The 27,674-nt window shown below is 39.2% G+C and overlaps 1 protein-coding gene across 2 annotated transcripts in view; it reads left to right on the top strand.

Moving 5' to 3' along the window:
• LOC126474869 (ribonuclease P protein subunit p25-like protein) overlaps positions 1 to 27,674 on the top strand; it is a 50,313-nt gene that overhangs the window by 6,837 nt on the left and 15,802 nt on the right. For both annotated transcript variants that reach the window (XM_050102350.1, XM_050102351.1), the window contains exon 3: positions 9,539 to 9,717. In XM_050102350.1, coding sequence (XP_049958307.1) covers positions 9,539 to 9,717 — 179 coding nt within the window. The remainder of the gene's footprint in view (positions 1 to 9,538; positions 9,718 to 27,674) is intronic.

Raw genomic sequence — 27,674 nt, 5'->3', positions numbered from 1 at the left:
GTTAATCTGAACGAATTGGGACCGGGCCTTGTTCAGATTACCGATTTGTTGGGATTAGCCGGAATTATGGTGAGAATTTCTAGAATGAAGTATACCAAGCAGATAAGTAGGTACACCATGGTAACAAATGGGAACAAGTGTGGGAACAATGGCTCACTCTTACTCCCTGCCCTTGTTCTTGTGCATTGTTGAGATCTTTGTAGTGTCTGAGATCAGTGCACTGCCAGCTGGCTCACAAAGGGCTTGGTTATGTTATTTATCGATCACTGGCATGCGTAACAGTTGTATTGTATTTGTTCGGGTGTAGTGGTGTACGTATTTTCCTCATGAGTGAACGGAAAAATACAACTTTAACTCTCAAAGAAAAACCGAATGCTTTGAAGCAGATAGACAATGGTGAGAATGTATCTAAACTGGCAGTGGAACTGGGTGTTGGTAAAGCAACCATTTGTGATTGGAAGAAGAACTGAGTGAAGCTTGTGAACAGTCCTTGCAACGTCTTCGGAAAAAACACTTGAAATTCGGCAGACTCTGAAACGGTCCCAGTACGATAAAGTGGATGAAGCTCTTTTCCTTTGGTTTATGCAGGAAAGAGAAAGGGGAACTCCTTGAGTGGAGCACTGGTTCAGGAGAAGGCTGTTTACCTGAACAAATTAATGATTGGTGATGAGTCTCTTAGTGCAAGTGCAGGTTGGTTGGTCAGATTCAAAAAAATGTCATAGAATCCATCAGCTAACAATTACTGGAAAGAAGTTTTTTTCTGACTGTGATGCAGTGAAGGAATATTTGGATGAGTTTGAAAAAATTAGTGAGGGAAAGTATTCTCCCCTTAATTTTAGGGCATTGCCAACAAAGAGCCTGGCATCAAAAGCAGAAGACCATGCTCCTGGTTTTAAAATGTGCAAAGATCATGTGACTTTATTAGCATGCAGCAATGCTGCTGGTAATCACAAGCTACCTTTAATGCTGATTGGCAAATCTGCTGGGTCCAGAGCTTTTAAAAGCTGCAACATAAAGTCCCTTCCCATATATTATCGAGACCAGAAAAAAGCATGGATGGATGGTAAGCTGTTCAAAGAATGGTTTCACGGCCAGTTCGTTCCCTCTGTTTGACTGTTTTCTAAGGAAAATCATTTGTCTCCCGGTGCAACCCTTTTGATTGATAACACGCCATCTCACCCTAGCACTGAGGAATTATGTGATGGAGAAATTGTGGCAAAGTTTTTGCCGCCTAATGTTACACGACTTCTACAGCTAATGTACCAGGGCATATGCAAACATTAAAACTGATTTACAGAAAAAAAATTTAAGAATGCTTATCCAAGATGATAGCATTCCTTCAGTGGACTAAATAAAAAAGACCAATGTGAAGGATGTTGTTTATTGGGCCACTGATGCATGGCAGAATATTTCAGAAAATACTCTGAAAAAATCATGGAGAAAACTGTGGACAACTCTTGAATTTCAGGACAACCTAGTTGAAAATGAAGAGGAAAATCTACTACAAATGATACAGACAAACCGTGGATGTAAAGAAGCTAGTGAAGGAATTGTAGATGAGTGGATGGCAATGGATGGGGCATGTGTGGATAACTTTACTGACGCTGATTTAGTTGCTGCTGTGACTCGAGACCAGGAAGAAGTGGACTGCTGTGACAGAAGTGACAGTGAGCCTGAAGGCAACAAAGGAGAGCTGGCGCTACGTTATTTGGAGCAACAGCCCACTGCTACACCTGCTGATTTGATGTTTATGAGACGATGGTGCAACTATGCATCATATAACAGACTGTCTTCACCAAAAAGCAATGTCTGAGTTTTTGTCATCTAAAAAGTAGGGATAAAATGTCCGCTGTATTTTAGTAAGTTTGACAGCTTTTCTTTCATTGTTATGCATTGCTTAAACCTAATGCTTTCTTGCCAGTTTTTCACATACATGTTTACTGCACTGTGTAAATTGAAATAGTGTGTATGTACAGCAGTTTACTGTACTGTTTTCCATACTTAGACTAACATTTTTCTCATTTGGGTTAACCGAACGTTTGTATTACCGGGGTTCGGATTAGCGGGACTATGCTGTTGTCCCTTGAGGCAGCCCACAGCTCATTTGTGGGTACATTTGTGGCGCGCATTGGTCCCCGTGGTATTGTGGCCTATCTTCTCTCATGCGATACATTCCTTTCCACATATCCATTCCTCATCCTGGCTCCTCTCCCTCCTGCCCCCCCCCCCCCCCCTTCTCCCTTGGGTTTTGTGTTTTTCTTTATGATCCAGCTATTCCCTCAGTTCTGCTATTCTTTTACGGTCTTGTGTTTCCACAGTCCCTTATTTTTCTGATCCCCCTTGGGGTTCGACTTCCCTTTTCTAAATGGTTTCTGTAGTGTAAGCCATTAGCATCTCTGGTATGGGTTCCTTCCCCCCTTGTTTCCTGATGTAACCAACCTACCACCCGCCCCAGCATGGTAAGCAGTCTGCGTGGTGGGACTGTTATATACCCATTTTGCTGAGCCCCCTGACAACCCAGGGACCACATTTCTGGTATGTGTGCTGTCACCTCCTTGTGTATGCCTCCGAATCATTGCTCATGCTTTTGTGACATCAGAACTCCTGGCAACGTCTGCTGTGCCAGGTGGCACTTGGCTGCATCTGGATGGCGCCCTTGGGGTGTGCCCCTGACGAGGCCAGGACTGTTGAAGACCCGCTGGTAGGACTTGATCTCTGACTCCTCATCACTGGAGTCTCCACACACTTTAATGTGGCACATTGCATTTTCTCAGCCATTGATCTTCCCATCTGTAGCCATAGACTCCTCCCCATTGTTCAGTGGGGAGTTCACAATGGTGTGAGTGACAGTGATCGTTTATCGATCATCTTATTTTTTCTTCAGCATCACTCACCTGGATGCCCTCCAAGGTGGGCCTTTACTAATGCAAATTGGGATGCTTTTTCCTTGGCTGCCATCCCAACCACTCCACCACACGACAGCATTGATAAGTCCGTATGGAGTTTGACCAATGCCATTCTTCCGGCAGCTGCTTCAGTGATCCCCTCTTCCACAAGTTGCAAGTTCTTGTGGATGAGCCCCCTCCCCCGCCCAAGGGGGGGGGGGGGGACAAAAAAAAAAAAAGTTGCTGTGGCTGTTAAGACTGCTGTCTTGCCCTCCAACACTGCAAACGGCATCCACCTCTTGGTCTTTAAACGGCTTTGTGCCCGCACCCATTATCTTCTTAAACACCAGAAACATATTTGTTGGGAACGATATGTCACCGCTGTTGGGTTGCACACTCCCTCTTTGCAGTTATCAGCAAAGATCAGGTGCATTTTTGGCAACCATCCTTCTACAGATGTCCTGGGAACTTCCCTGAATGGTGTTATTCTCACCAACTCAGACTCTGTTGCTGATCATTTTGCCTGGCATTTCATTGAGGCTTCAGCATCAGTCCACTATCTGCCCACGTTCCATCTTCTCAGACACTGTCTGGAACAACCCCCTTTATCTTGCATTCCCCATCATTTGGAGCCTTTAACAATGTCCCATTTAGTGAATGAGAACCCGCCAGAACTCTTACGGCTTTTTGATCAGGCCAGGTGCACAAGTGAATACTTCAACACTTATCGGTGGCTAGCAAACATTATATATTTGCCCTTTTTAACTGTCTCTGTAGGGGAGGATTCTCTTCCCAGTTGTGGGAAAGTTTCATTATTCCAGTTTTAAAGTAGGGTAAACCACCTCTTCAGATGGACAGCTATCATCCGATCAGCTTAACAAGTGTGATCTGCAAGTTACTTAACCCTAGGAACATTATGACAAATATTATTATATTTTTATCATGAAACTAACACTTTCATATACATCAGACTTACATTAAGAAATCATAAAAGAATTTACAATACCAAACTACAGATAAGAATACAGAAAATCGAAGTCAGAAATTACAGTTGAGTTTTTCCTTCCTACTCACTTTCAATTTCACAACCTTTGTGTATGATTGTTTTTGCAAAGAGAGTAGAAAACACATACTTGGAACACTTGCAACAAACTATAGACATTTTTCTCATCTTGTCTTTTTCCTTCTTAGATTTTTTACTCTTCAAACAGGTGTGACATCTTCCTCTTGAATAAAATTCAACAGATTGAACAGTTGCAGTAATGATGGGTAGCATTTTCCCTAGAACACTTTCCATTACAGAGATCATAGGCTTTTGTAAGTCCGTGACATTCTTTGCTCTCTCTTCCACAGCTGGCCTAACTATCTGTTGACCTAATTCTAGCTTATGCTTGTTCTTATTCCAGTTTAGGTTGTTTATCATGAAAATTGTTCCAGCACTGAGACAGGCAATATCTATCATGGTGAAAAAGAGAGATAGTGGCCACCTTCTTGTCCTTCATTTTACTGAATGATACGTCATTTGATCAATGCTGTCTATGCCCCTTTGGTTTCATTGTAGTAGAGATTGATGTTTGTCCTATCATTGTGTTGTGTGGAAAGAAGTAGGCAGTTTGGAGATGTATGAAACCAAGGCAACTGGTGCATTGCCTATTTTCGAATCTGTGAATAAGAACTTAGAGGAATATAGCTCTCGACCCTGCGTCTCCTTTAGCTGTTCTGGTGTGTGTTTTCTGTTAATCTTCAATGTTCCCACCAAAGTTAACTTGTCATCATTGTAAAGTTCCTCGGGTAGGTCTATGGATGTGCAGTAACGATCTGTTGTTATATTTCTTCCACTTCCTGCCAGTAGATTCACTAGGTGTCTAACAACTGCCTTTGCACTCCGTTGCTCGGCAGGTCGTTCATCCTTCCCTGCATAGACCTCCATTATTAGAACATACCGGGTGTGTGCATCTGATAACATCCTAACCAATATGCCATACTTCCCAGGCTTGTCTTTCATAAAGACCTAAAAGAGACATCTTCCTCAAAATAGGGAGCGCATTTCATCAATCATTAGATCTGCACATGGGATGTAGTACCTTACAAACATTTCATCAATTCTGTCGAAAACTCACGAAGGGAGCAAAACTTATCCTGCTTTCGTATTTCGGTTCTTGTTTCTTTATCGTCAAATCTAGTCAGGCACAGAAGATCTCCACATCGAATACGACTCATTGTAGTTATGTAGATATTCTTTCCCAGTACTTTCCCCCATAAGTCATCAAGAGGCAGTCTGGTGTCATCATTTGTACCCATGAGTGTCAAAATACCAATGAAGGCATACATTTCTCCTGTGGTTGTAAGTTTTAAGTTCTTATTACAAGCTTCTTGGTTTGCATAGTCCACAATAATCTTCATTATTTCTATTTTATATTGTTTTGCATTTACAAAGTAATATGTGAATAGCATGTGAAAAGTGAACAGTAAAGTCAAGAATTATGGTGTAGTAACAATCACATACTGAGCATGGAAATATTTAAGCTCATATCAACTGCATTTCACTTACCAAAAAAATAGTGTTGAATTGTTACAGCCAACACTAGAATTGCTGTGGGAAATATCACACCGAGTTCGTAAAAGTTGTAGACGTGACACCCTGAACTTGATAAGCAAAATTCATACAGTTAAATGGATTTCAGTGGCACATTGCATGTGTATAGTGGCCTGAATGACCATGCTAAGCATTCTGTAAATCAAAGCCTGTGTGCTTTCATTTCTGAAATAATGTTGATGCTGCTGTCCCAAGGAAGGTTAACATACTTGACATCTTTGTTCTGGTTGGTAATGAGATGCAGATTGCATCTGGACAAACCCAACCAAGTATCAGCCATTGTGGATTGCACAGCGATCATAAAGCAAATTAGAACTATCATTGCATCGAAAACATTAGCTGGGACTGTCAGGAAGCTGGACTGTGATGAAAGGTGCTGCCCCTTAGGCTTTCAATCACACCTCATCACCATGTGAATTACCTTTGATAGTGCAAGGAAAGATCAAGTACTGGCAGTAGTTCTATCCTGAAATCAGTAACAGTTGTCTGTGACAAGTCATTTCATCTGCAATGACTAAATGTGAGAAATAATGGGGAGATGTGGAAGACAGTGAAAGTGGAGATTTATGTGAATTATTTAAATCTGTCTATTATATTTAATTTAAGTAAAACTTGCTAACCCAGCAACACTAAAGCAGCTTTTCACTTCATGGAAAAAGCTGTGTCCACATAAATCTGAATGACATGGAAAAATAAGTTTTTTATTAATTTTACTATTGAGAGATTAATTAAAGAAATGAGTAATTAATGTTCCAGTAACAAGCTAAAGCAGTGATAGAGTTCATCAAGCTAAAGGAAGTTGAGGCTCTTAAGTCCTTTGATTGAAATTATACCTACCACAGTTGTATTTAGTCAGACAGTTCATGTACTTCTGATGTCTTCGAAGTACTTATTTCAGCAAGATGATGCTGTGCAGCTCATTCCCTGTTCTGGTGGTGTTCACTACTAAATTTTCCAGAAGAAGGTTTGCAATGAGCAGAATCAGTGATTTACAATGACTCAGACAGATAATAAATCACTCAGTTAGATGTAATTCAACAATGGAAAGTCCATGGTGGAATGTAACAATATTAGAAAACACACACACACCAACACACATGCGCAAGTGCAACTCTTACACACAAGACTGCAGTCTCTGCCTGCTGAGGCCTCAGCAACCAGAGACTGCAGTCATGTATAGTGTGTGTGTGTGTGTGTGTTTTTCCTACCTCCGACAAAGGTGTGTGTGTGTGTGTGTGTGTGTGTGTGTGTGTGTGTGTGTTCATTTTCGGGCAGTCTTTTTGTTGTGCCTGTTGCAACTCACTCAGATATCATTTATAAATGTATTTCCAGGAAACATGGTAGCTTATGTAAATAAAGTTCTGAAGCTAAAAAAATGTCTTTCCAACAAGATTTTGAAGTTACAGGGCTCATTTTGGAAGATGGTGGTGGTTACTTCTTTTATGCAGCACAGCAAATGGCAACCATCTGTGCTTTTGAGAGTAGTACATATCCAATCTGTGTAGACTAGATAATATGAACTGAATTAGCTCATAATCCTGGTAGTTGGATAGTCTCCAAAATGGCAGTGGATGCATAGTCTACAGTAGCAGTGTCAAGTGGAGCCGATGGCTCCATCTGTCTTACCTGGTCCTCACCAAAGAACCCATGCTGACTGCACCTGCCAGCCTGTATCTCGTCCACACATAGTGGCAAGTCTCTGTGGCTGGAAATCTTCTACCCTCTTCTGTGTTGAAAGGACCCACTCTTGTGTAACTTTGACCACTCACTGTCCCCACCAAGAAATGCATGTGTTGGTTGTCTTTCATTCTTTTTATTTATTTTAAAACATGTGGTTCAGAATAGTAAAAAATATTGGCATTTGTCTAAAATAAAACATTACAATCTTATTTAGTAGAAAATGTAACAGTATAAGAGTTACATAACAACACAAGGATTTCTATTTGAATTTACCTGTCATGCTTTTTGTCAATTACAGGTTCTTGTTTGATCTTACTTTCACTCACTCTACAAGTCTCTTTTTTCTGCATAAAACACTCTGAGACTTCTGTCTTTGTAGCCTTCAATGATATTGCACTAAAGGGAAAAAATATTGTGTCAAAATATAGTAGAATTGTTAGAATGCCTAAAAATGAGATTGACAGAAAGTGAAACATGTCAAAGCAGTGATGACTAAATGAAGGATACAAATCTGTATAAGCATGCATGACTACGGGAAAGATATCTGATGCATACAGAAAAATTAAAGAAACCTTTGAATAAAAGAGAAGCAGTTGTTTGAACATCAAGAAAGAAAGTAGGGTTAAAGTATGGAGGCATATACTGAAGGAATATATAAAAGAAAGAAACTTGAAGACAGTATTATGGCAAGGGAGGAGGAAGTGGATGAATACGAGGTGGGCATTGCAATATTTCCAAGTGAAATATTTCAGAACATTAAAGTCTTCAGTTGAAACAAGGCACCTCAGGTAGACGACATTTCCTCAGAATTATTAAAATTCTTAGGAGAATCAACTGTGAAAAAAATTTCCACCTTATTTCATCACTGTTTAAGAGAGCTGTATTAAATGTATCTTTTTGATTTATTTATTGTAATGGACATGTCTATATATTGTGGCATGTTTGTGTCATATGATGATGGAGCAAGTGAAAGTCCCCTTGATGCAGTTATGATAGTTGAAGGACATAATGAGAGCAGCAGTTGAGAAGAAAGCAAGATAGGTATGTGACCTATCCCATTTGTTATTCAGTATGTATGTATAACAAGCAGCAAAGGAAATGAAACAGTATGAAGATGGAACTAAAGATCACGGAGAAGAAATAAAGACTACATAGTTTGCAGACAACATTGTAATTCATCAGAGTTGACAAAGGAGTTGCAAGAGCTGTTAAATGGAATGCATAGTGTCTTGAAAAGAGGTTAAAAGATGAACATCAACAGTAATTTAGTGGTAATGGAATGTAGTTGGAATAAATCAAATGATGCATGGTGAAGTAGATTAGGATATGTGTCAATAAAAGTAGTAGACAAATTTTGCTGTTTGAACAGCAAAGGATTGACAGAAGTAAAGATGGTATAAAAAGCAGATTGTTATTAGCAAGAACATGTTTTTAACAAAAGAAAAATTTATCAACATTGAATACAAATTTAAGTGTTAGGATGTATTTTCTGAAATTATTTGTTGGGAGTTTAGCCTTTTATGGAAGTAAATTGGAGATGATAGGCAACTCACACAAGAAGAGAATGGAAGCTTCTGAAATGAAGTGCTAGAAGAATGCTTGATTAGATGAATACTTGATTAGACATCATGTTGTAAATTAGATCTGTAGATTGCGTAACTGACAGGAAGGGTCTGGACAAAATCGGAAAGAAAAGAAATTTGTGGCATAACATGACTTAAAGAAAGGATTAGTTGATAGGACATATTCTGAGGTATCATGAAATAGTTAATTTGGTAATAGAGGGAAATGGGAGGTGGGAGGGGGTGGGGATGTCAAAATTACAGAGGGAGACCAAGGCTTGACTACAGCTTCCAGTATATTGCAACAGTTAAGCAGATTTAATGAGACCTCCACAGGAGAGCCTAGCTTGTAGACTTGAATCATATCAGTCATCAAAATGAAGACCACAACACCAATAATTTGAATTTAGTGAATATTTGTTTCAGGGGCAATACATCCTTCCTCCACATCTGCCAAAGCAGATTTTGTTCCTGATTATTACATGGCATGCCATGCATACTGAACAACACAGTTATAACTGCTGCTCTTCTCAGCTCAGTCAGTGATTTTTGTTGGCAATGATTTCTGCTACTGCAGGAGAACATTTGGAGAATTACAGTGGATCATCCATTACTTGATTAGACGTAATGGTGGCATTTAAAATTTTGAATTTCATAACCCCCCCTCCCAATACGCATGCACACACAAAATTGTTGCTGTTGCAAATTGCTTGGAAACAGGTATTTCCATATGCTATCCAAAGATATATGCATGTTGCCGGAGTAATTTGTCAGCAATGAAATAATTGATTTATCTAGTCATTACTTGTTTTCAGGTCACAGGTGGTAGCAAAATGAGGAACCTTCTCAACTATGCTCTGAAAGCATTTAAAGATGAACGTTCAATTGTTTGGAGTGGTTCTGGAGGAGGAATGGGTAAAGCAATTAGTTGCGCTGAAATCGTCAAGAGACGGAATAAAGATTTGCATCAGATAACTAAGATCTGCTATCGCAAGTGAGTCTGTTCTTTCATTTCCTTTTGTTGATTCTAGTTTTTGTGATGCTGCAATTTCTTTCATTGCTCCATGTTATAAAACATGATGAAAAATTGTTCATCGTTTGAGATTTAAAGTTTCATAAATGTACGTGTGTGATAGTGTGTTGTGTGAATAATTATTATATCTCCATGATATTAACATTTGCATATAAAAATTAACTATACTAACATTCATTTCCTAACTATCAATCACAAAACAATATATGTTCTTCATCTTGTTTTATTGTCTTTCACAGAATTTGCAGTTACCCATATTTAGAAACTTGTAATATACTTCCAACATCTAACATGCTGCAATAATATTGTGCATTGCAAAACTTATATTGTTTTGCATTTACAAAGTAACATGTGAATAGCATGTGAAAAGTGAACAGTAAAGTCAAGAATTATGGTGTAGTAGCAATCACATATTGAGCATGGAAATATTTAAGCTCATATCAACTGCATTTCACTTACCAAAAAAATAGTGTTGAATTGTTACAGCCAACACTAGAATTGCTGTGGGAAATATCACACCGAGTTCGTAAAAGTTGTGGACGTGACACCTTGAACTTGATAAGCAAAATTCATATAGTTAAATGGATTTCAGTGGCACATTGCATGTGTATAGTGGCCTGAATGACCATGCTAAGTATTCTGTAAATCAAAGCTTGTGAGCTTTCATTTCTGAAATAATGTTGATGCTGCTGTCCCAAGGAAGGTTAACATACTTGACATCTTTGTCCTGGTTGGTAATGAGATGCAAATTGCATCTGGACAAACCCAACCAAGTATCAGCCATTGTGGATTGCACAGCGATCATAAAGCAAATTAGAACTAACATTGCATTGAAAACATTAGCTGGGACTGTCAGGAAGCTGGACTGTGATGAAAGGTGCTGCCCCTTAGGCTTCCAATCACACCTCATCACCATGTGAATTACCTTTGATAGTGCAAGGAAAGATCAAGTACTGGCAGTAGTTCTATCCTGAAATCAGTAACAGTTGTTTGTGAGGGCATCATTCACTGTGAGAGCAATTACTACCAGAGTACGTCAAGCAGTGGCTCCAGCTTTGGATTGGAAAATCAGAGGCCAAAATGATCACAAACTTCCCTGACCATATCAATCACCAGATCTATTCCCCATGAAGCATATGTTGAACATGATGAGACATTGTAAAATGTGACTTTCTCCCAACATACAATATGTTCAAAGAACTTAAACAAAGCAGCTGGATAATGTCTTTGAGAACTGCCAGTATTTTGACAGGTACATTATAGCACTGTGCAAGGAAACAGAAACCTCAGTATGCGGGGCACATGCACTCGCCTGCCCAAATGTGTGCACACCCATGCTCCTCCCCCCCCCCCCCCCCCCTCTCTCCACAAACACCATAAACATTACCACACAACCAAAGATGGCTAACATCAGAAGTTGTCAATATTAATTACCCGTGGGGGACCAAATGGGAGTAACTCTGTCTGTCTGTCATTTGACTGTGGAGAGAGCAGGATTCCAAGCCAAACTTGAGCAAAAATCCTTATTTCTATTTATAAGGTCACTTGCTAAATTTGTCTCAACTGCTTCCGTAATAAAACTATCCTGATAGCTGGAAGTGCAGACCAAATTTGTGTGGTGTTATATTCCATGGGATGGCTGGTGCGAAGTTGATGTCCTGCAATATTAGGTTGTTGTAAGTGTGTTTGACTGTTCATTTGTCCAAGGAACGTCTCACAATGATATAGGATTTCTCAAGGTAATACAGTGAAAATCTGTAGGCCAAAATGTATGACCCGAGGATTGGATAGGTAGCCGATGGGCATAGGACAGATGGTTGGCTGTGGCATGGAGTAAGGAACCATCCCAGCATTTGCCTTAGCAATCCAGGAAACCACAAATCAGGATGGCTAGACAGAGCAACTCCATCCTCCAAAATATGTTGTTGTTGTTGTAATAGCTGCACAGCCTCATTCAGTAAGTCCATATTGTATAATGTTCCTTGATTTACACACAGTTTGTTTCAACAACCAGAAAAGTTTCACTCTTCACTGCCACACACACTGAGACACTCACTGATATCTCCTGGACTGTGAAGATGCTTCTGTGCTCCTTGTATCAATTCCAGACTCCATATTCAACTATTTGCTACTGTCTACTTGAAAAATTAAGCGAACAGGCATCACTATCATGCATTGTACGTCTTGACACATGATATCATTGTGAAAGCAGTAGACCATAACCATCTACCGAAATGTGGCAAGGAACTGTAGTTATCCCCTTACATTACTATCCACTATTCTGGGTCCTCTAATCTTTTACATTTTCACTACTTTGACAATTTATTATACAGTTTTGTCCCTTGATATAAAATAGTTTTGAGTTTTTTGTTTTTATTTTGACAGCCTGATATATACTACGGATTGGCAGATGTACCCTCTCACTGCAGTAAGGTTGCTCAATTTTTTAAATAGCTTTTTACAGTGATGCTGACTACTGCTACCAGTTATTATTGTTATGGTCATTTTCTGCAATTTAAAAGCTATGTCAGTGATTCATACCTTCAGTCCCCAGAAAAGAATCCTGTACCTAAGGACTGAGTGTATGTAAACGTAGTATGTAACCACAAGACATTGGCTGTTATGTTCATGTCTGGTGACTTTAGTAGCCAGCGGAAGTGTTTAAACTGAGAAGAGTGTTCCTGGAGCCACTCTGTAGCAATTCTGGACATGTGGGGTGTCACATTGTCCTGCTGGAATTGCCCAAGTCCATTGGAAGTCACAATGGACATGAATGGATGCAGGTGATCAGACAGGATGCTTATGCATGTGACACCTGTCAGAGTCATATCTAGATGTATCAGGAATCCCATTTCACTTCAACTGCACATTCCCCACACCACCACAGAGCCTCCACCATCTTGAACAGTCCCCTGCGACATGCAGGATCCTTAGATTCATGAGGCTGTCTCCATACTTGTAAATGTTCATCCGCGTGATACAATTTGAAACGAGACTCGTCCGACCAGGCAATATGTTTCCAGTCATCAACAGTCCAATGTTGGTGTTCGCAGGTCCAGGTGAGGCATAAAGCTTTGTGTCGTGCAGTCATCTAGGGTACAAGAGTGGACCTTCTTCTCTGAAAGCCCATGTCAGTGAAATTGTTCCCACTCTTGACACTCGTTGATGGCCCAGCATTGAAATCTGGACCAATTTGCAGAAGGGTTGCACTTCTGTCACATTGAATGATTCTCTTCAGTCATCATTAGTCTCATACTTGCAGGATCTTTTTCCAGACACAGTGATGTTGAGAGGTTGATGTTTTACTGGATTCTTGATATTCATGGTACACTCATGAAATGGACGTATGGGAAAATCCCCACTCATCGCAACTTCGGAGAAGCTGTGTCCGATTGTTTTGCGCCAACTATAGCACCACATTCAAACTAACTTAAATCTTGATAACCTGCCATTGTAGCAGCAGTTACCAATCTAACAGCTGTGCACGACAGTTGTTGCCTTATATAGGCATGCCAACCGCAGCGCCGGGCTCTGCCTGTTTGCATATCTCTGTATTTGAATACGCATGCCTATACTGCCAGAAGTAAAGCTGTGAGGGCGGGGCGTGATTCGTGCTTGGGTATCTCAGTCAGTAGAGCACTTGCCCACGAAAGGCAAAGGTCCCGAGTTCGAGTCTCAGCCCGGCACACAGTTTTAATCTGCCAGGAAGTTTCATATCGGTGCACACTCCGCTGTAGAGTGAAAATTTCATTCTAGAAAGATCCCCCAGGCTGTGGCTAAGCAATGTCTCCGCAATATCCTTTCTTTCAGGAGTGCTAGTTCTGCAAGGTTCACAGGAGAGCTTCTGTAAAGTTTGGAAGGTAGGAGACGAGGTACTGGCAGAAGTAAAGCTGTGAGGACGGGGCGTGATTCATGCTTGGGTAGCTCAGTCGGTTGAGCACTTGCCCGCGAAAGGCAAAGGTCCCGAGTTCGAGTCTCGGTCCGGCACACAGTTTTAATCTGCCAGGAAGTTTCATATCAGCGCACACTTCACTGTAGAGTGAAAATTTCATTCTAGAATGCCTATACCAGTTTGTTTAGCACTTCAGTGTAGATGCAGGTGGAAAAAAAAACTACATACCACATTTTCACAGAATATGACCAGTCTTGTTGGAAGTGCCAACTGTGTAGGCCAAAAAGGCCATAGACTAAGGTTCTACCTCATTATTTTGATCACTCAACTGATTCATGTTTGGTCTATAGCACAACAGGCATCTGATCTGTCTTCCACTACAATCATTATGGCAGAAGGCGATTTCAAGAGGGGCTAACGTGACTGATAAGCTTTCAGTACCTGAGATAACTTGGGGTCTCTGTGAAACAGGGTACGAAGCACTTCTTCACACTGTGTTTGGTGAAGCAACTGTCAAATCATTGTGAGCTGGCATAATATAAATGACATGTCCCAGCATACCATCAACCTTCCTCCTGACCAGCATGTCAAGGAAGGGAAGGTGGCCATTCTTTCATACCTCCATCATGAATTCAGATGTTAGAAAAAACTGTTTAAACTCCCTCTTTCATGAGGCCAGACAACACTTTCATAAGGCCATCAACAAAAGTATCACCTTGCACAGTCTTTCTCATTGCATTTATGCCTTGAAAATGACAGAATTTGTTGAAAATGACACCCAACTACATTCCTGCAAGTTGTTTGAACATGATAAGACTGCTTCTAACCTGTTCATCATTATCAACCAAACTCTTAGGACCAATCACTTTGCTGTACACACTACCACCTAAGATGTCTGCCAGCAAGCTGTGCTCATTGTGAGCATTACTGGAGGATTTTATTATAGCTAGAGGAAGCCACAGTAAATGTAGAAATTATCACCATATTTATGACACTCTGTTTGTGGACATATGCAATATATAACTTGTATCACTGTGAGAGTGTATCAGCTATAAATAAGGCTTTTGTTTTTAATTTTTTGTTTACTGTTAGAGCATAATCCAGTATACATTACTTTCCTACATAATCTCTTGACTTAGAAATGTACTTAGCCCAATGTGTTGGAGTGTTCTTGATGCCATCATTGCAAAAAGAGTGATTTCATGTACCAGCTAGTTGTGCACATGAAGTCTTCCATTGCTACATCATAATGAAATTGTTTGCCTCATTGTGTCTCTGTGAGTAAGTTGTAAGCAAGAGCTTCAGTATAAGATCAAACATTGTTGTGAAGAAAGTGATTTAATATATTGATTGATAGTGTAATTTGCTGCAGTAAGCAAGTCTGACTTCACTCAAAAGATCACAGTTAAGCATTGCATTGCGATGTGGCACTCGCGCAAAAATTAAATTTGGAAAACAGCACACTGGTCAAAACAGCACAGTTGCAAGCACCTGAAGGGCTGAAAATTTAGTCATGGCTTTCACTGGGGTTGCCTGAAATCTTGTTTTGCCACTCTTTATTAATATACATGTCAGTACCTCTCTCCCCACCACCACCTCCCCTCCCAGCCATACCTTTACCTGTTCTTCTGCGGTATGCACTCAGAACACAAAATTTTATGTGCATGTGATCAACCCTCACATAATTCTTTTATGTGTATGAAATATGGATCATTTGTAACAATTGCTTTGTGAGATTTTTTCCTCTTTTTTCCCCCCTTCATCCACAAGCATTTATTCTGTGTTCGTGATAAAGCTCCTTGGATAAGTACCAGGTTTGGTGGCACAGCAGTTAAGACCATGGACTCGGGTTATGAGACTCCTAATCTACATATGGACCATCTTATTATTATTATTATTATTATTATTATCATTATTATTATAATCTCTTGACTTGGATACTGTGGTACTGGCTTCTCCTCCTTTTTTCAGTTTAAGATTGTGTGCTGTCTTTACTGACCTTAATCCTGACAAATTAAAAACTTTTTAATATTCCATTGATGCTTGTGTTTAATATTAAGCCAAAGTTTTTTTATGAGAAGTAATACCACACATCTGGATTTGGGTTAATTCTGTTAATGAAGGTACGTAACAAAATTCATGTATGTCCCATGCTGGGCCATTCCGTGCCAAGTGGTCTAATATCGAGAAATGTTCCCACATGACCATCATGGATTTTGATGAAATTTTGTTTGAACATTCACACATGTTCTCAATGAACACTGGTAAAGCTTCAGTTTCAGAAATTCAATACTTGCTGAGATATAGTCACTTGTTTGAAACCATAGCACAGCTTTCAATAGTGCGTCCTTGAATTTTCAGCAACTTTGAGATGAGATACCTCTGTAAGTATTTGCATGAAAGAAACAAAACTTGGCCATCTTATACAACGTTTAGAGCTCTTTCAGTAAAATATTAAGAAAAAGATTTCTGAGCAATTTTCATGTAGATAATTTGAAGCAAAGTTGAGTGAAAAAATAGCTGTTTATAAAAAAAATGCGAACTTTAGTTTTTTATATCTCCAAAAGTAATTGTGGGATGTACATGAAACTTTGCACACCATAACTCACCAACACAAGGTCTTAGAATATGAAATTTCATTCTCCTGTTGCTTTCCATTATTTCACAAATCTAGGGTGAAGTTGACGATTTTTCAAAAAGTGCTAAAAATGGGTATTTTTAGTCAAATTTTTCAAAAAAGTGTTTTCTCCAAACTCTTCTAAACTATGGTCATTAGAAAGAGCATGTTCTAAACTATCTAGAAAAGTGGATTTGATTTTGCAATGCAAGCATATAAGGCCCTAAAAAGTAACATCATCAGAGAGGCGCACTGGAAGTTTGAACACATTTTTCTGGCGCTCAAATTATACCTGAAACCTTTTATTATGCCTAATAAATGTTTATTAGTGCCTTGAATAATTGAAATAAAAAGATCTGGTAAATAGGCAATGAGACTGTTAGAAAAACTTGAAAACTATGAGAAGTAGCCCTTCTGCTTTTATCATAAGTGTTCATCTGCATAAAACTCTGAGAGAGAGAGAGAGAGAGAGAGAGAGAGAGAGAGAGAGAGAGAGAGAGAGAGAGAGAGAGATCATAAAGAATTCAACGAATAATAGCTTCATATTTTTTGTACTTCTCAAAATTGTAAATATTTACAAGTGGAAAATGAAGACCTAATTTTTGGATTCAATTGTATAAAACATTTTTCCAAAAAGGAATCGGTTTGCTTGAATCATGCATCAAGTGATGTAAATTTTCCCATCAATATTGCAGAGATTTTAGTACCTAGGTGTTGTAACCTGTGAATTTTTGTCTTAACGTTATTAGGGAAACATGTGAAATTGGTTGGTTAAACAACTAAGAATTTTAATTTTGTATTTAATCACACTTAAATGTAGCCTACTACCTTGGTAAATATGTAACCACTAGTTTCACAGAGAAAATTCGCAAGATTAACTGTTTATAGAAAATATAATGGCAACAATTACTTTAACAATCAGATTGTTTCATTATTGTGAGCCTTGTTTGAACAATCATTATTTCAGTGGTGTGTTTGCAGCATAGTGAGTGGGTTCTCTTAACTGAGTGTGGCTTGTTAAGTGATTCGTAAGACCATCAAAGTTTGTAATCTAATTTACAAAAAATTGTTTTGATTGTGTCTTTTATAGCATATATCTCTTATTAGATTTTTTCATTGGTATTATACATTGTGTATAATTTCATTCAGTAGCAATTTGTCTGAAATGTAAGCAGATTATAATTTGCACTTAGAGGCCAAATACATTATTTAGTTACTGATTACAGATGGATGCAGATGGGAACAGCATACCTTCCTGCTCAATTGGGCAAGGAGATAGTGGAACAAAGTGTCATGTCACTTTCTTTGCCAAAAAAGCTGCTTTAAAATGGTTTCCGGATTTTAGTGATGAGGAAAAAGAGTTGTTGGTCTGACATTCTGAAGCAAAGCTGGACAATACCTCTCAAGTTTGCCTACACCATGAAGCCCTGTTATTGACACAATATGAGAGGTTACAAAAAAAATGCTTCAATCCCTTTGGGAAGGTGAATCATAATGTTAAGGCAGGAATTCGCACTCTTGATACTGAAACAGCTAATAAGGCTTCTGATATGTTGAAGAAGCAGCTTGTTAATAACATAAAGCCAGGTCAAAAACACTGGACTCGCATTCGGGAGGACGACGGTTCAATCCCGCGTCCGGCCATCCTGATTTAGGTTTTCCGTGATTTCCCTAAATCGCTCCAGGCAAATGCTGGGATGGTTCCTCTGAAAGGGCACGGCCGACTTCCTTCCCTGTCCTTCCCTAATCCGATGAGACCGATGACCTCGCTGTTTGGTCTCTTCCCCCAAAAAACCAACCAAGCAACCAGGTCAGAAAATTTGTCCGGCTTGCAGGACTACCTTAAATGAACACTTGGACGAAGCTTTATCAGCCTCATCATCACATTCTCATGAGGACTTTACACCAAAAGAAGAATTCAATAGTAGCTTATTGTCTATCAGTATTTCACCCCTGAAGAGAACAGTAAGCTACAGAGATAAGCCCCAATATGTGAAGAAGAAAATTCAAAAGGCTCAAAATGTGATTAAAAACAGAATTGTAAATGCAATGGGAGTAAACCGACAAATTGAAGATGCTAGTGAAATTAAGGAATGTGGAAACTGTGCCGACTATGCACATTTGCTGACTGAACTGAAAGCCAAGATGCAGAATGCAATTCATAAAGAACAGATGCAAATTTTAACCTTGGCACCTGTAAGTTGGACAGTCAGACAAACAGCAGCTCAGTTCGGCGTGTCCGAAAGAATGGTGAAGAATGCTCTGAAGCTTAAGGCAGAGAAGGGCGTTCTGGCACTTCCCGAAAATAGGCAAAGCAGGAAATTACCAGCAGAAGTTGCTAGTAGAGTGCAAAATTTTTTTGAAAATGATAAGTATAGTAGGGTGTACCCTGGAAAAAAAAGATAGTATTTCAGTTAGACTTTTAGATAGAAAGACATACATGCAGAAAAGATTGTTACTTTGCAATTTACGGGAAATGTATGTTATCTATAAGAATATAAATGGTCCAGAAATAGGGTTCTCAAAGTTTTGTGAACTTAGACCAAATGGTGTGTAACAGTAGGATCACCTGGAATGCATGCAGTTTGCGTCTCTGCAATTCACCAAAATGTTAAGCTTATGCTTAGCAGAGCTGGTATACGTGAAAATTATAAGGAGATTTTCAGCAAGGCAGTTTACAGTTTGAACTCTAAACAGTGCATGCTACATCGCTGTGAAAGGTGTCCTGGGCCCGAAGCTATAGCATCTGAAATTGCCAGCTATTTCTTAGATCATGAGCCTCAGGAAGTTATTGTGTTTAAGCAATGGATACATACCGATCGGCCCACACTGGACACAAAGCAGATGGTAGTGGATGAATTTATTGAAGATGTAAAAAATAAAATATGGAGTCTGCCATGCCATCATTACATTGCCAATCATCAAAGCTTGCATCTTAAAGGCCTTAAATGTCATCTGAAAGACGAAGAGCTTGTTGTCCTATTGGATTTTTCAGAAAATTATTCTTTTATCGTTCAGGATGCTGCGCAAGGCTTCCACTGGGACAATAGTCAAGCAACAATTCATCCATTTGTTATCTACTTTCGTCAGAATGAGAAAGTAGAATCTTTAAGTTTTTGCATTATCAGTAATTGTTTGCGGCATGACACTATTACAGTTCACGTTTTTATCAAGGAGTTCGTCAAATATATAAAAGCACGGTTTGCACAGATATCCCACATTCATTATTTCAGTGATGTCTCAAGTGCTCAATATAAAAATTTCAAGAATTTCCTAAATGTGTGCTATCATAAGCGTGATTTAGGAATGACAGCCGAATGGAATTTTTTTTCTACTAGTCACGGGAAATCACCTTGTGATGGGATTGGAGGTACAACAAAGCGGTTAGCAGCAAGAGCAAACTTGCAAAGGCCACTTATTGGACAAATTCTTACCCCCCTAGATCTGTTTCACATCTGCTCTGAAAACATTAATGGAATTCAATTTGTTTTCGTCAGTAAAGATGAAATTGAAAAAAATATTGTCACAAGAAGAGAGGTTTAAACTTGGACAAACTGTAGCAGGCACTAGAGAAAATCATCACTTTTTACCTATTCATGAAACAACAATTCAGGTCATCACAGTTTCAAATGATTGTTCATATTTTCTAGCTAAAATGGGTCACAGTAACGAAGGAGGCATACTAATGTCTGCTCTCCAACCAGGACAATATGTTGCATGCATCTATGAAAACGTGTGGTGGATTGGGAATATCTGAGAGACCTCCACAGAGCAAAGGGATGCATTAATAAACTTTATGCACCCACATGGTCCAGCAAATTCATTTTTATGGGCCACCAAGAAGTGACAAGTGCTGGGTTCCGGAACACCACATTATTGCAGTTATTCCAGCTCCATCAGTAAATTCGTCTGGCCGGCAATACACCATTCCTCTTGATATTCATCAGAAAATTAATGTAGCATATCAAAAATTGAAATAGGTTAGAGGAAACAATCTAAGGAAACCAAGAGTGCCTTCTAATTTTACACAGGGCACTTAAATAATTTTACTATCAGGCTTGAGAACCTGTGTAAAGAAACCCTTATCAAGCTTGGGATCCTGTGGTAAAGAAACCCACCCATGGCTGTTGTTGCGAAGCTATCGGGTGTGGCCCCTATGGCAATGGGAATGCTGGTTTTATCAGGTGAAATGAAACTAGCAGTGATTAAGCCACCATGGACCATAGCAACTCATTTATACACTTCTTTTCCATCAGTAAGCTGGTGTTGTTCATTAAACAGGCAACTAATAATTAGATGATTATGCAAATAAATTTTACGATTTACATTCATTCTTAATCATAGTTGTTTGTGTGTGTGTGTGTGTGTGTGTGTGTGTGTGTGTGTGTGTGTGGTGTGCGCGAGAGAGAGAGCGAGAGAGAGTGGAGGGGGGGGGGGGGGAGGTGACAAATAAGAAATAACATTGTTTCTACTTTTCTTCTTTTACTATTCGGACTTAATCTAGGTCCTATGCATCAGGACTTCTTATTTCACTTATCCCAGACATTAATAAACATGTATAAGGCAAAATAAAAAATTTCAGGTATAATTTGAGTGCCAGAAAAATGTGTTCAAACTTCCAGTGCACCTCTCTGATGATGCTACTTTTTAGGGCCTTATAAGCTTGCATTGCAAAACCAAATCCACATTTCTAGATAGTTTAGAATATGCTCTTTGTAATGACCATAGTTTAGAAGAGTTTGGAGAAAACACTTTTTTGAAAAATTTGACTAAAAGTACCCATTTTTAGCACTTTTTGAAAAATCGTCAACTTCACCCTAGATTTGTGAAATAATGGAAAGCAATAGGAGAATGAAATTTTATATTATAAGACCGTGTGTTGGTGAATTGTGGTGTGCAAAGTTTCATGTACATCCCACAACTACTTTTGGAGATATAAAAAACTAAAGTTCGCATTTTTTTTTAAACGGCTATTTTTTCGCCCAACTTTGCTTCAAATTATCTATATGAAAATTGCTCAGAAATCCTTTTCTTAATATTTTACTTTAACGAGCTCTAAAGGTTGTATAAGACGGCCAAGTTTTGTTTCTTTCATGCATATACTTACAGAGATATCTCATCTCAAAGTTGCTGAAAATTCAAGGACGCACTATAGAAAGCTGTGCTATGGTCTTAAACAAGTGACTGTATCTCCGAAAGTATTGAATTTCTGAAACTGAAACTTTACCAGTGTTCATTGAGAACATGTGTGAATGTTCATACAAAATTTCATCAAAATCCATGAAGGTCATGCGGGAGACTCTAGACCACTTGGCATGGAATGACCCTGCTACAAATAATAGAGCTGCTGCTCTTGGGTAATACATAAATTCAGAAGGGTTCTCCATCTTATCTTCTTATTACCTGTAGGAACAATAGAACAGTTCTGATACTAATTCCTGTTGAATTATAACTTGCATAAATTTTAAAGTATGCCAAAGAAAACTTTTTTTCCTAAGTGTTAGCCTCCCCACTCACTTCTCAAAGAGAGACAGAGAGAGAGCGAGAGCGCACACACACACACACACACACACACACACACACACACAGTGCTGTGTCCTTCAAGTGATGTTCCCTAACACCATTATATTTCTTTGTTTCTCCTGGCACTGGAGCATTTTATCAGTTGCATATACAAGGTTATCTGCAAAATTGGTATTGAAGTTTTCAAATTAAATAAGGAACGGAAGCCTTTCAAATTTCTTAAAATTGCTTAAGGGAATTGTCTGACATGACTGATTTCCCTACCATCATTTCCCAATCTGAGCTTGTGCTCTACCTCTAATGATCTTGTTGATGATGGGATTTAAACCCAGATGTTTCTTCCTTGGAAGCCTGTGGGTGCAAGATATGAAAAATAGGGAAGACTTGGAATGGTCTCCAGACCAAAATCTTTGATGGACAAGTTTAACATGTTAGTTACCTAGGAATGTGTATTGTGTTGAAGCAGCTATTGGTACAATCTGTAATGTTCCCTTAATTATCTTCTCCTCATTAGCTATTGAAACAACCTCGCTTTGTAATGTAATTTTAATTTTCACCCAAAGGCACATTCAACACAGCGCGGAAAAATACACGTCTTTTGTATCAAGACAAGAGAGAGAGTCATCAATTAGTTCTTAAAAAACAAAAACCTACGCAAAAGTAAAAAGACGAACAAAATTATTTATAAAATCTGTCGCTGGCGCAGCGCTCTTCTGCATGCGTGATCGTAAATTATATCTTTGTATTGGCGGAGGCACGGAAGTCAAAGTACCATTACAAGTCTTCTTGAGGATATTTTCCCTATCGAATGCAAAGTGTTGGAACTTTTGGCAGAGAGTGTCAGCAGCTGTAGTTAAATACCTGGGAGCCAGTTCATAGCACATAAAGTTAATTAAAACAGGAGGCATACATCATTATTTTCTGTGGATGGACAAAAATGTTTGTATGTATACAGCTTTTCTGTTGTGCTCCAGTTATTCATTTTTTTTCTTCTGATGTTACAAAGGTACTGTTTCTGTCACCACTATAACTTCTTAATTTGAATGATTGGTGTTCGAATGAAGTAACTGATTACAAGCAAGTGAAGCTATACATGTGGTTATCTGTTTCTTGCTGTAGTTGCACCAAAAATTGTCCAGTATCCGGAAACTAAATCTTTTGACTGTGGGGTACAAATGATTCACGATGGTTGCCTGACATTATTACCATGTTGCCCGAAAGCAGACACAGTGCTCCCATTGAAGTGGTACTCTTTAAAATGGACAGTTTCTCACCAAGAGCACAAATGTTTGAAGCTAGCTTTGTCTTCTTTGCCCCAAAGTTAAAAAGATGAAAATGATATGTTGCTGGAAATGTTTCCTTTCTCTTTCTTAACATCCCATAAGCAAAAGCAAATAATGAAGTGTTGTTTTGGCATTGGCCATATATTAGCATTAATTCAGTCATGTCCATCTATGATCAATTTCAGTTTACAGACAGTTAGATGAAATAATAAATGACTAAATAGCACTCATTATGAGAACCTGATCTGGGTCGATAGATGTACAAACGGGAAAGATCCTGGCATTAAAGCTGGGGATATGGGTACTTTTATTAGTTTTTTCATAAAGAGGGAACACAGTTAAAGGCACAAAGGAAAGTCACACTGATTCTGTATTAGATGACCAAAAGCTGCAGTTAAGAGTAGTAGGACCGCTTACTAATTGTCAGAAATATAAGTTTAACCCATTATATATCATATACTGCCATATCATCAACTGTAGCTGTTAAATTTTGTGCTTTAGGATTTGGTTTGATTTTCCTCCTTCCATCACATCTTACAGTGTGCCTCTTACCTTCAACTGAAAATATTAACTTCAGTTTCCAGGAACTGACTATTTAGCCTTTCCTCTACACCTGTTTCCCTACCCTGCTGTGGTTACTACCACATCAATTACTGGGCCCCAGATGATCCAAACTAAGTTAAATTCTTGATTTCCTGTTCTAAATTTAAGTACATATGTTTGTACTGGGTGGTTTGACTGTATGGTTGCTTCAGATTGTTGTTCCACTGAGATGGCCTTGCATAGTCATGAAATACAGAAGTTAACATAGACTTTCCATGTTATTATGTGACATAAGTTACAGGCATATTAAATGCTCTAAATGTAACAGAAACATAATCAGTCAATCCTAAAGTACAGCCAGCAGTGCAATGCAGCTTTCACGTAAATACACACACATCAAAAAAAGTTCTGCATCACCTCGTTTCCGAGAGTTCCGAAACCTGTACAGAAAATTGGAATAGAGGTCAACATAAACATCATTTCCGCCCTTTTTCTTGCTCATGAAAATCGCACATTGCATGTCGTACCACCAAACAGCGAGACCTTCAGAAGTGGTGGTCCAGATTGCTGTACACACTGATACCTCAAATACCCAGTAGGACTTCCTCTTGCATTGATGCATGACTGTATTCGTTGTGGCATACTATCCACAAGTTCATCAAGGCACAGTCGGTCCAGATTGTCCCACTCCTCAACAGCAATTAACATAAACATCATTTCCGCCCTTTTTCTTGCTCATGAAAATCGCACATTGCATGTCGTACCACCAAACAGCGAGACCTTCAGAAGTGGTGGTCCAGATTGCTGTACACACTGATACCTCAAATACCCAGTAGGACTTCCTCTTGCATTGATGCATGACTGTATTCGTTGTGGCATACTATCCACAAGTTCATCAAGGCACAGTCGGTCCAGATTGTCCCACTCCTCAACAGCAATTCCCTCGGAGTGGTTGGTGGGTCACGTCGTCCATATACAGCCCTTTCCAATCTAACCCAGACATGTTTGATAGGCTTCATGTCTGGAGAACATGCTGGCTACTATAGTCGAGCAATGTCATCCTGAAGGAAGTCATTCACAAGATGTGCACAATTGGGGTGCTAATAGTAGTCCATGAAGACGAAAGTCTCGCCAATATGCTGTCAATATAGTTGCACTTTTATGACTTTCACGTATCTTACAGTCATTATGGCGCCTTATGTGACCACCAGTGACATACGTCAGCCACACATAATGCCACCCCAAAACAGCAGGGGACCTCCACCGTGCTGCATTTGCTGGACAGTGTGTCTAATGCGTTCAGCCAGACCGGGTTGCCTCCAAACACGTCTCTGACGATTGTCTGGTTGAAGGCATATGCGACACTCATTGGTGAAGAGAATGTGATGCCAATCCTGAGCGGTCCATTTGGCATGTTGTTGAGCCCATCTGTCCCGTGCTGCATGGTGTCGTGGTTGCAAAGATGGACCTCGCCATGGACGTTGGGAGTGAAGTTGCTCATCATGCAACCTATTGCGCACAGTTTGAGTCATAACACGACATCCTGTGGCTGCACAAAAAGCTTTCAGGGTTCCTCCAAGCCATAATCCGTAGGTAACAGTCATCCACTGCAGTAGTAGCCCATGGGTGGCCAGAGCGAAGCATGTCATCGACAGTTCCTGTCTCTCTGTATCTTCTCCATGTCCGAACTACATAACTTTGGTTCGATCCAAGATCCCTGGACACTTCCCTTGTTGAGAGCCCTTCCTTGCACAAAGTAACAGTGCGGACATGATCAAACCACGGTATTGACCATCTAGGCATGGTTGAACTACAGACAAAATGAGCCATGTACCTCCTTCCTGGTGGAATGACTGGAACGGATCGGCTGTCGGACCCCCTCCATCTAATAATTGCTGCTCATGCATGGTTGTTTACATCTTTGGGTGGATTTAGTGACATCTCTGAAGAGTCAAAGGGACTGTGTCTGTGATACAATGTCCACAGTCAATGTCTATCTTCAGGAGTTCTGGGAACCAGAGTGATGCAAAACTTTTTTTTGATGTGTGTATATTTTAGTATTGTTTCTAAGTATTGAAGAACTGTTATATTTTCATCTAACAAGTGGCACTAAACAGTTCTGGGTTGCCACCTGCTGGTAATAAGATGATTTTTTACCTGTTACTGTGAATACTGTGAACATTAATGAGACTATCCTGTGAGGTAGGTAAACTTTTACTGTAGTGAATACCTTAATTAAATCAAATACCCTCCCCAACACAAACTCCAATTCACATCTCCCTTTATATTGTCACTATTACCGGGGCTCTCCGACATTGGAATAGCAGCCCAGCATTGGACATAATGGGGAAGTGCTGTACTACATGTGATTGTATAGATCTTAAATTAAATTTTCCCTGAGACATTTAAGTCTCTAATTTATCTACGATAACGTTGGAAGCTGAAGAGGTGAATTAAAATATCTGGTGCAGCCGGGACTCGGACCCGGGTCTTCTTACTTACTAGGCTTATTTGCTTACTGCCTAGTATACCTTAATTAAACTTACTATATTTGACATTTCATGAAGGTGAACTGTCACATAAGTAGAGTATGTTACCTAATAACATTCTTTTAGTGAAGCTCTATTCTCGTAACTCCTAAAGTGGAAGTTTATCTTACCATTCTTGTCATTCATTGTAGGATATTAGAGATGGTTTATCTCTGGAAACAATTTTTTGAGGTTACAAATAGTTTTGAGTCTTAGTGTTTTGCAATGTTATACACTAGCTCAAAACACAGGTGTCAACTTCAGAATGTGGGGGTGTAGTGAGAATTTCTTCATGAACTTGCATTATGTTTGAGAATGTATGGTGATTACTTGTAGGATTATCCTGAAGTGATATTGTCATAGAATTCAACATAAATGAGAATTGGAACCAACCTATTTTTTTCAAGAAGTCAACAAACTCTTCCAGTTTATGGAAAAAGTTCAAAGTTCTGCCTAATATGTTTTACTTTTGACAGAACCACTATGCATGTTGCCATGTGAGGTATCAATGTTTGAAACATCTTCTGTTTCAGATGTGATTCTCTTCTTCAGAAACATTCTGCTTACTGTTTGATCCATTTCCTATAGCTTCCAACTCCTCATTAGAAAGAAATTGTTTCATTGTGTTGGCCACACATATAAATTACTGTGTTACAAGGCACAAGGGAATTAAAGATGTTAGGTGCCAGTGGGCATTGATTTAAATCAGTGGATCAATGGGGAAAGTTTCAAATCTGTGCTAGACTGGGATTTGAACCCAGATCTCCTGCTTACTAGGCAGATGCGCTGTGCCATCTGCACACAGTGGTCATCGAACTTGCATGGACTACCCTAAAACACCTTCCATCAGAACCAAACTCTCAACTTACTCGTACACTACTGGTGTGGTGCCCCTTGTCCATTATCCTCATTACATGGAGCAATTCAGTCAGACACAAATTTTCAAATTTACCCATTGATTTAAATCAATACCCATGGGCAGCTAATGTCTTCAGTTCCTGTGTGTCTTGATTCATAGTGGTTGCAGGATCATAAAAATGGTTGCATCCACACCAAGCAGTTGATGAAGCATTACTGGTAGTGATAATACTCTGATAATTTGAAATAGTAACTTAGCACATATCAACATTAAACAAGTAAAGACCTTCATTGTTATAAGATAACCATTATGCATCTATCTCAGACATGTAGAAATAAAATTTTACTACCAGTATTGTGAATTTTTAAACACCTGAGCCATGTAAACCCAAGGGACATCAGTATAACAAATTAAGCGATAACAGGATGGAGAAAACTTTTTTTTTTATTTTGAGCTAAGTAGAATTTATAGAAAAAACCAGTCTTTAAGTGTTGAATGCTAGTATTTAAATATAAAACAAACACCAATTTTGAAACTTGTTTCCACTCCACATCAACATACGTACTCTGCAAGCCACTGCATGGTGCTTGGTGGAGGGTACCCAGTACCACTAGTAGTCATTTTCTTTCCCATTCACTTGCAAATAGAGGGAAACACGACTGTCTGTAGGCTT

This window comes from Schistocerca serialis, chromosome 4 (assembly GCF_023864345.2).
Source record: "Schistocerca serialis cubense isolate TAMUIC-IGC-003099 chromosome 4, iqSchSeri2.2, whole genome shotgun sequence".
In the NCBI taxonomy this organism is placed as follows: domain Eukaryota; kingdom Metazoa; phylum Arthropoda; class Insecta; order Orthoptera; family Acrididae; genus Schistocerca; species Schistocerca serialis.
Note: the sequence above shows the minus strand (reverse complement) of the source record. Positions and strands in the feature narration are given on the sequence as shown.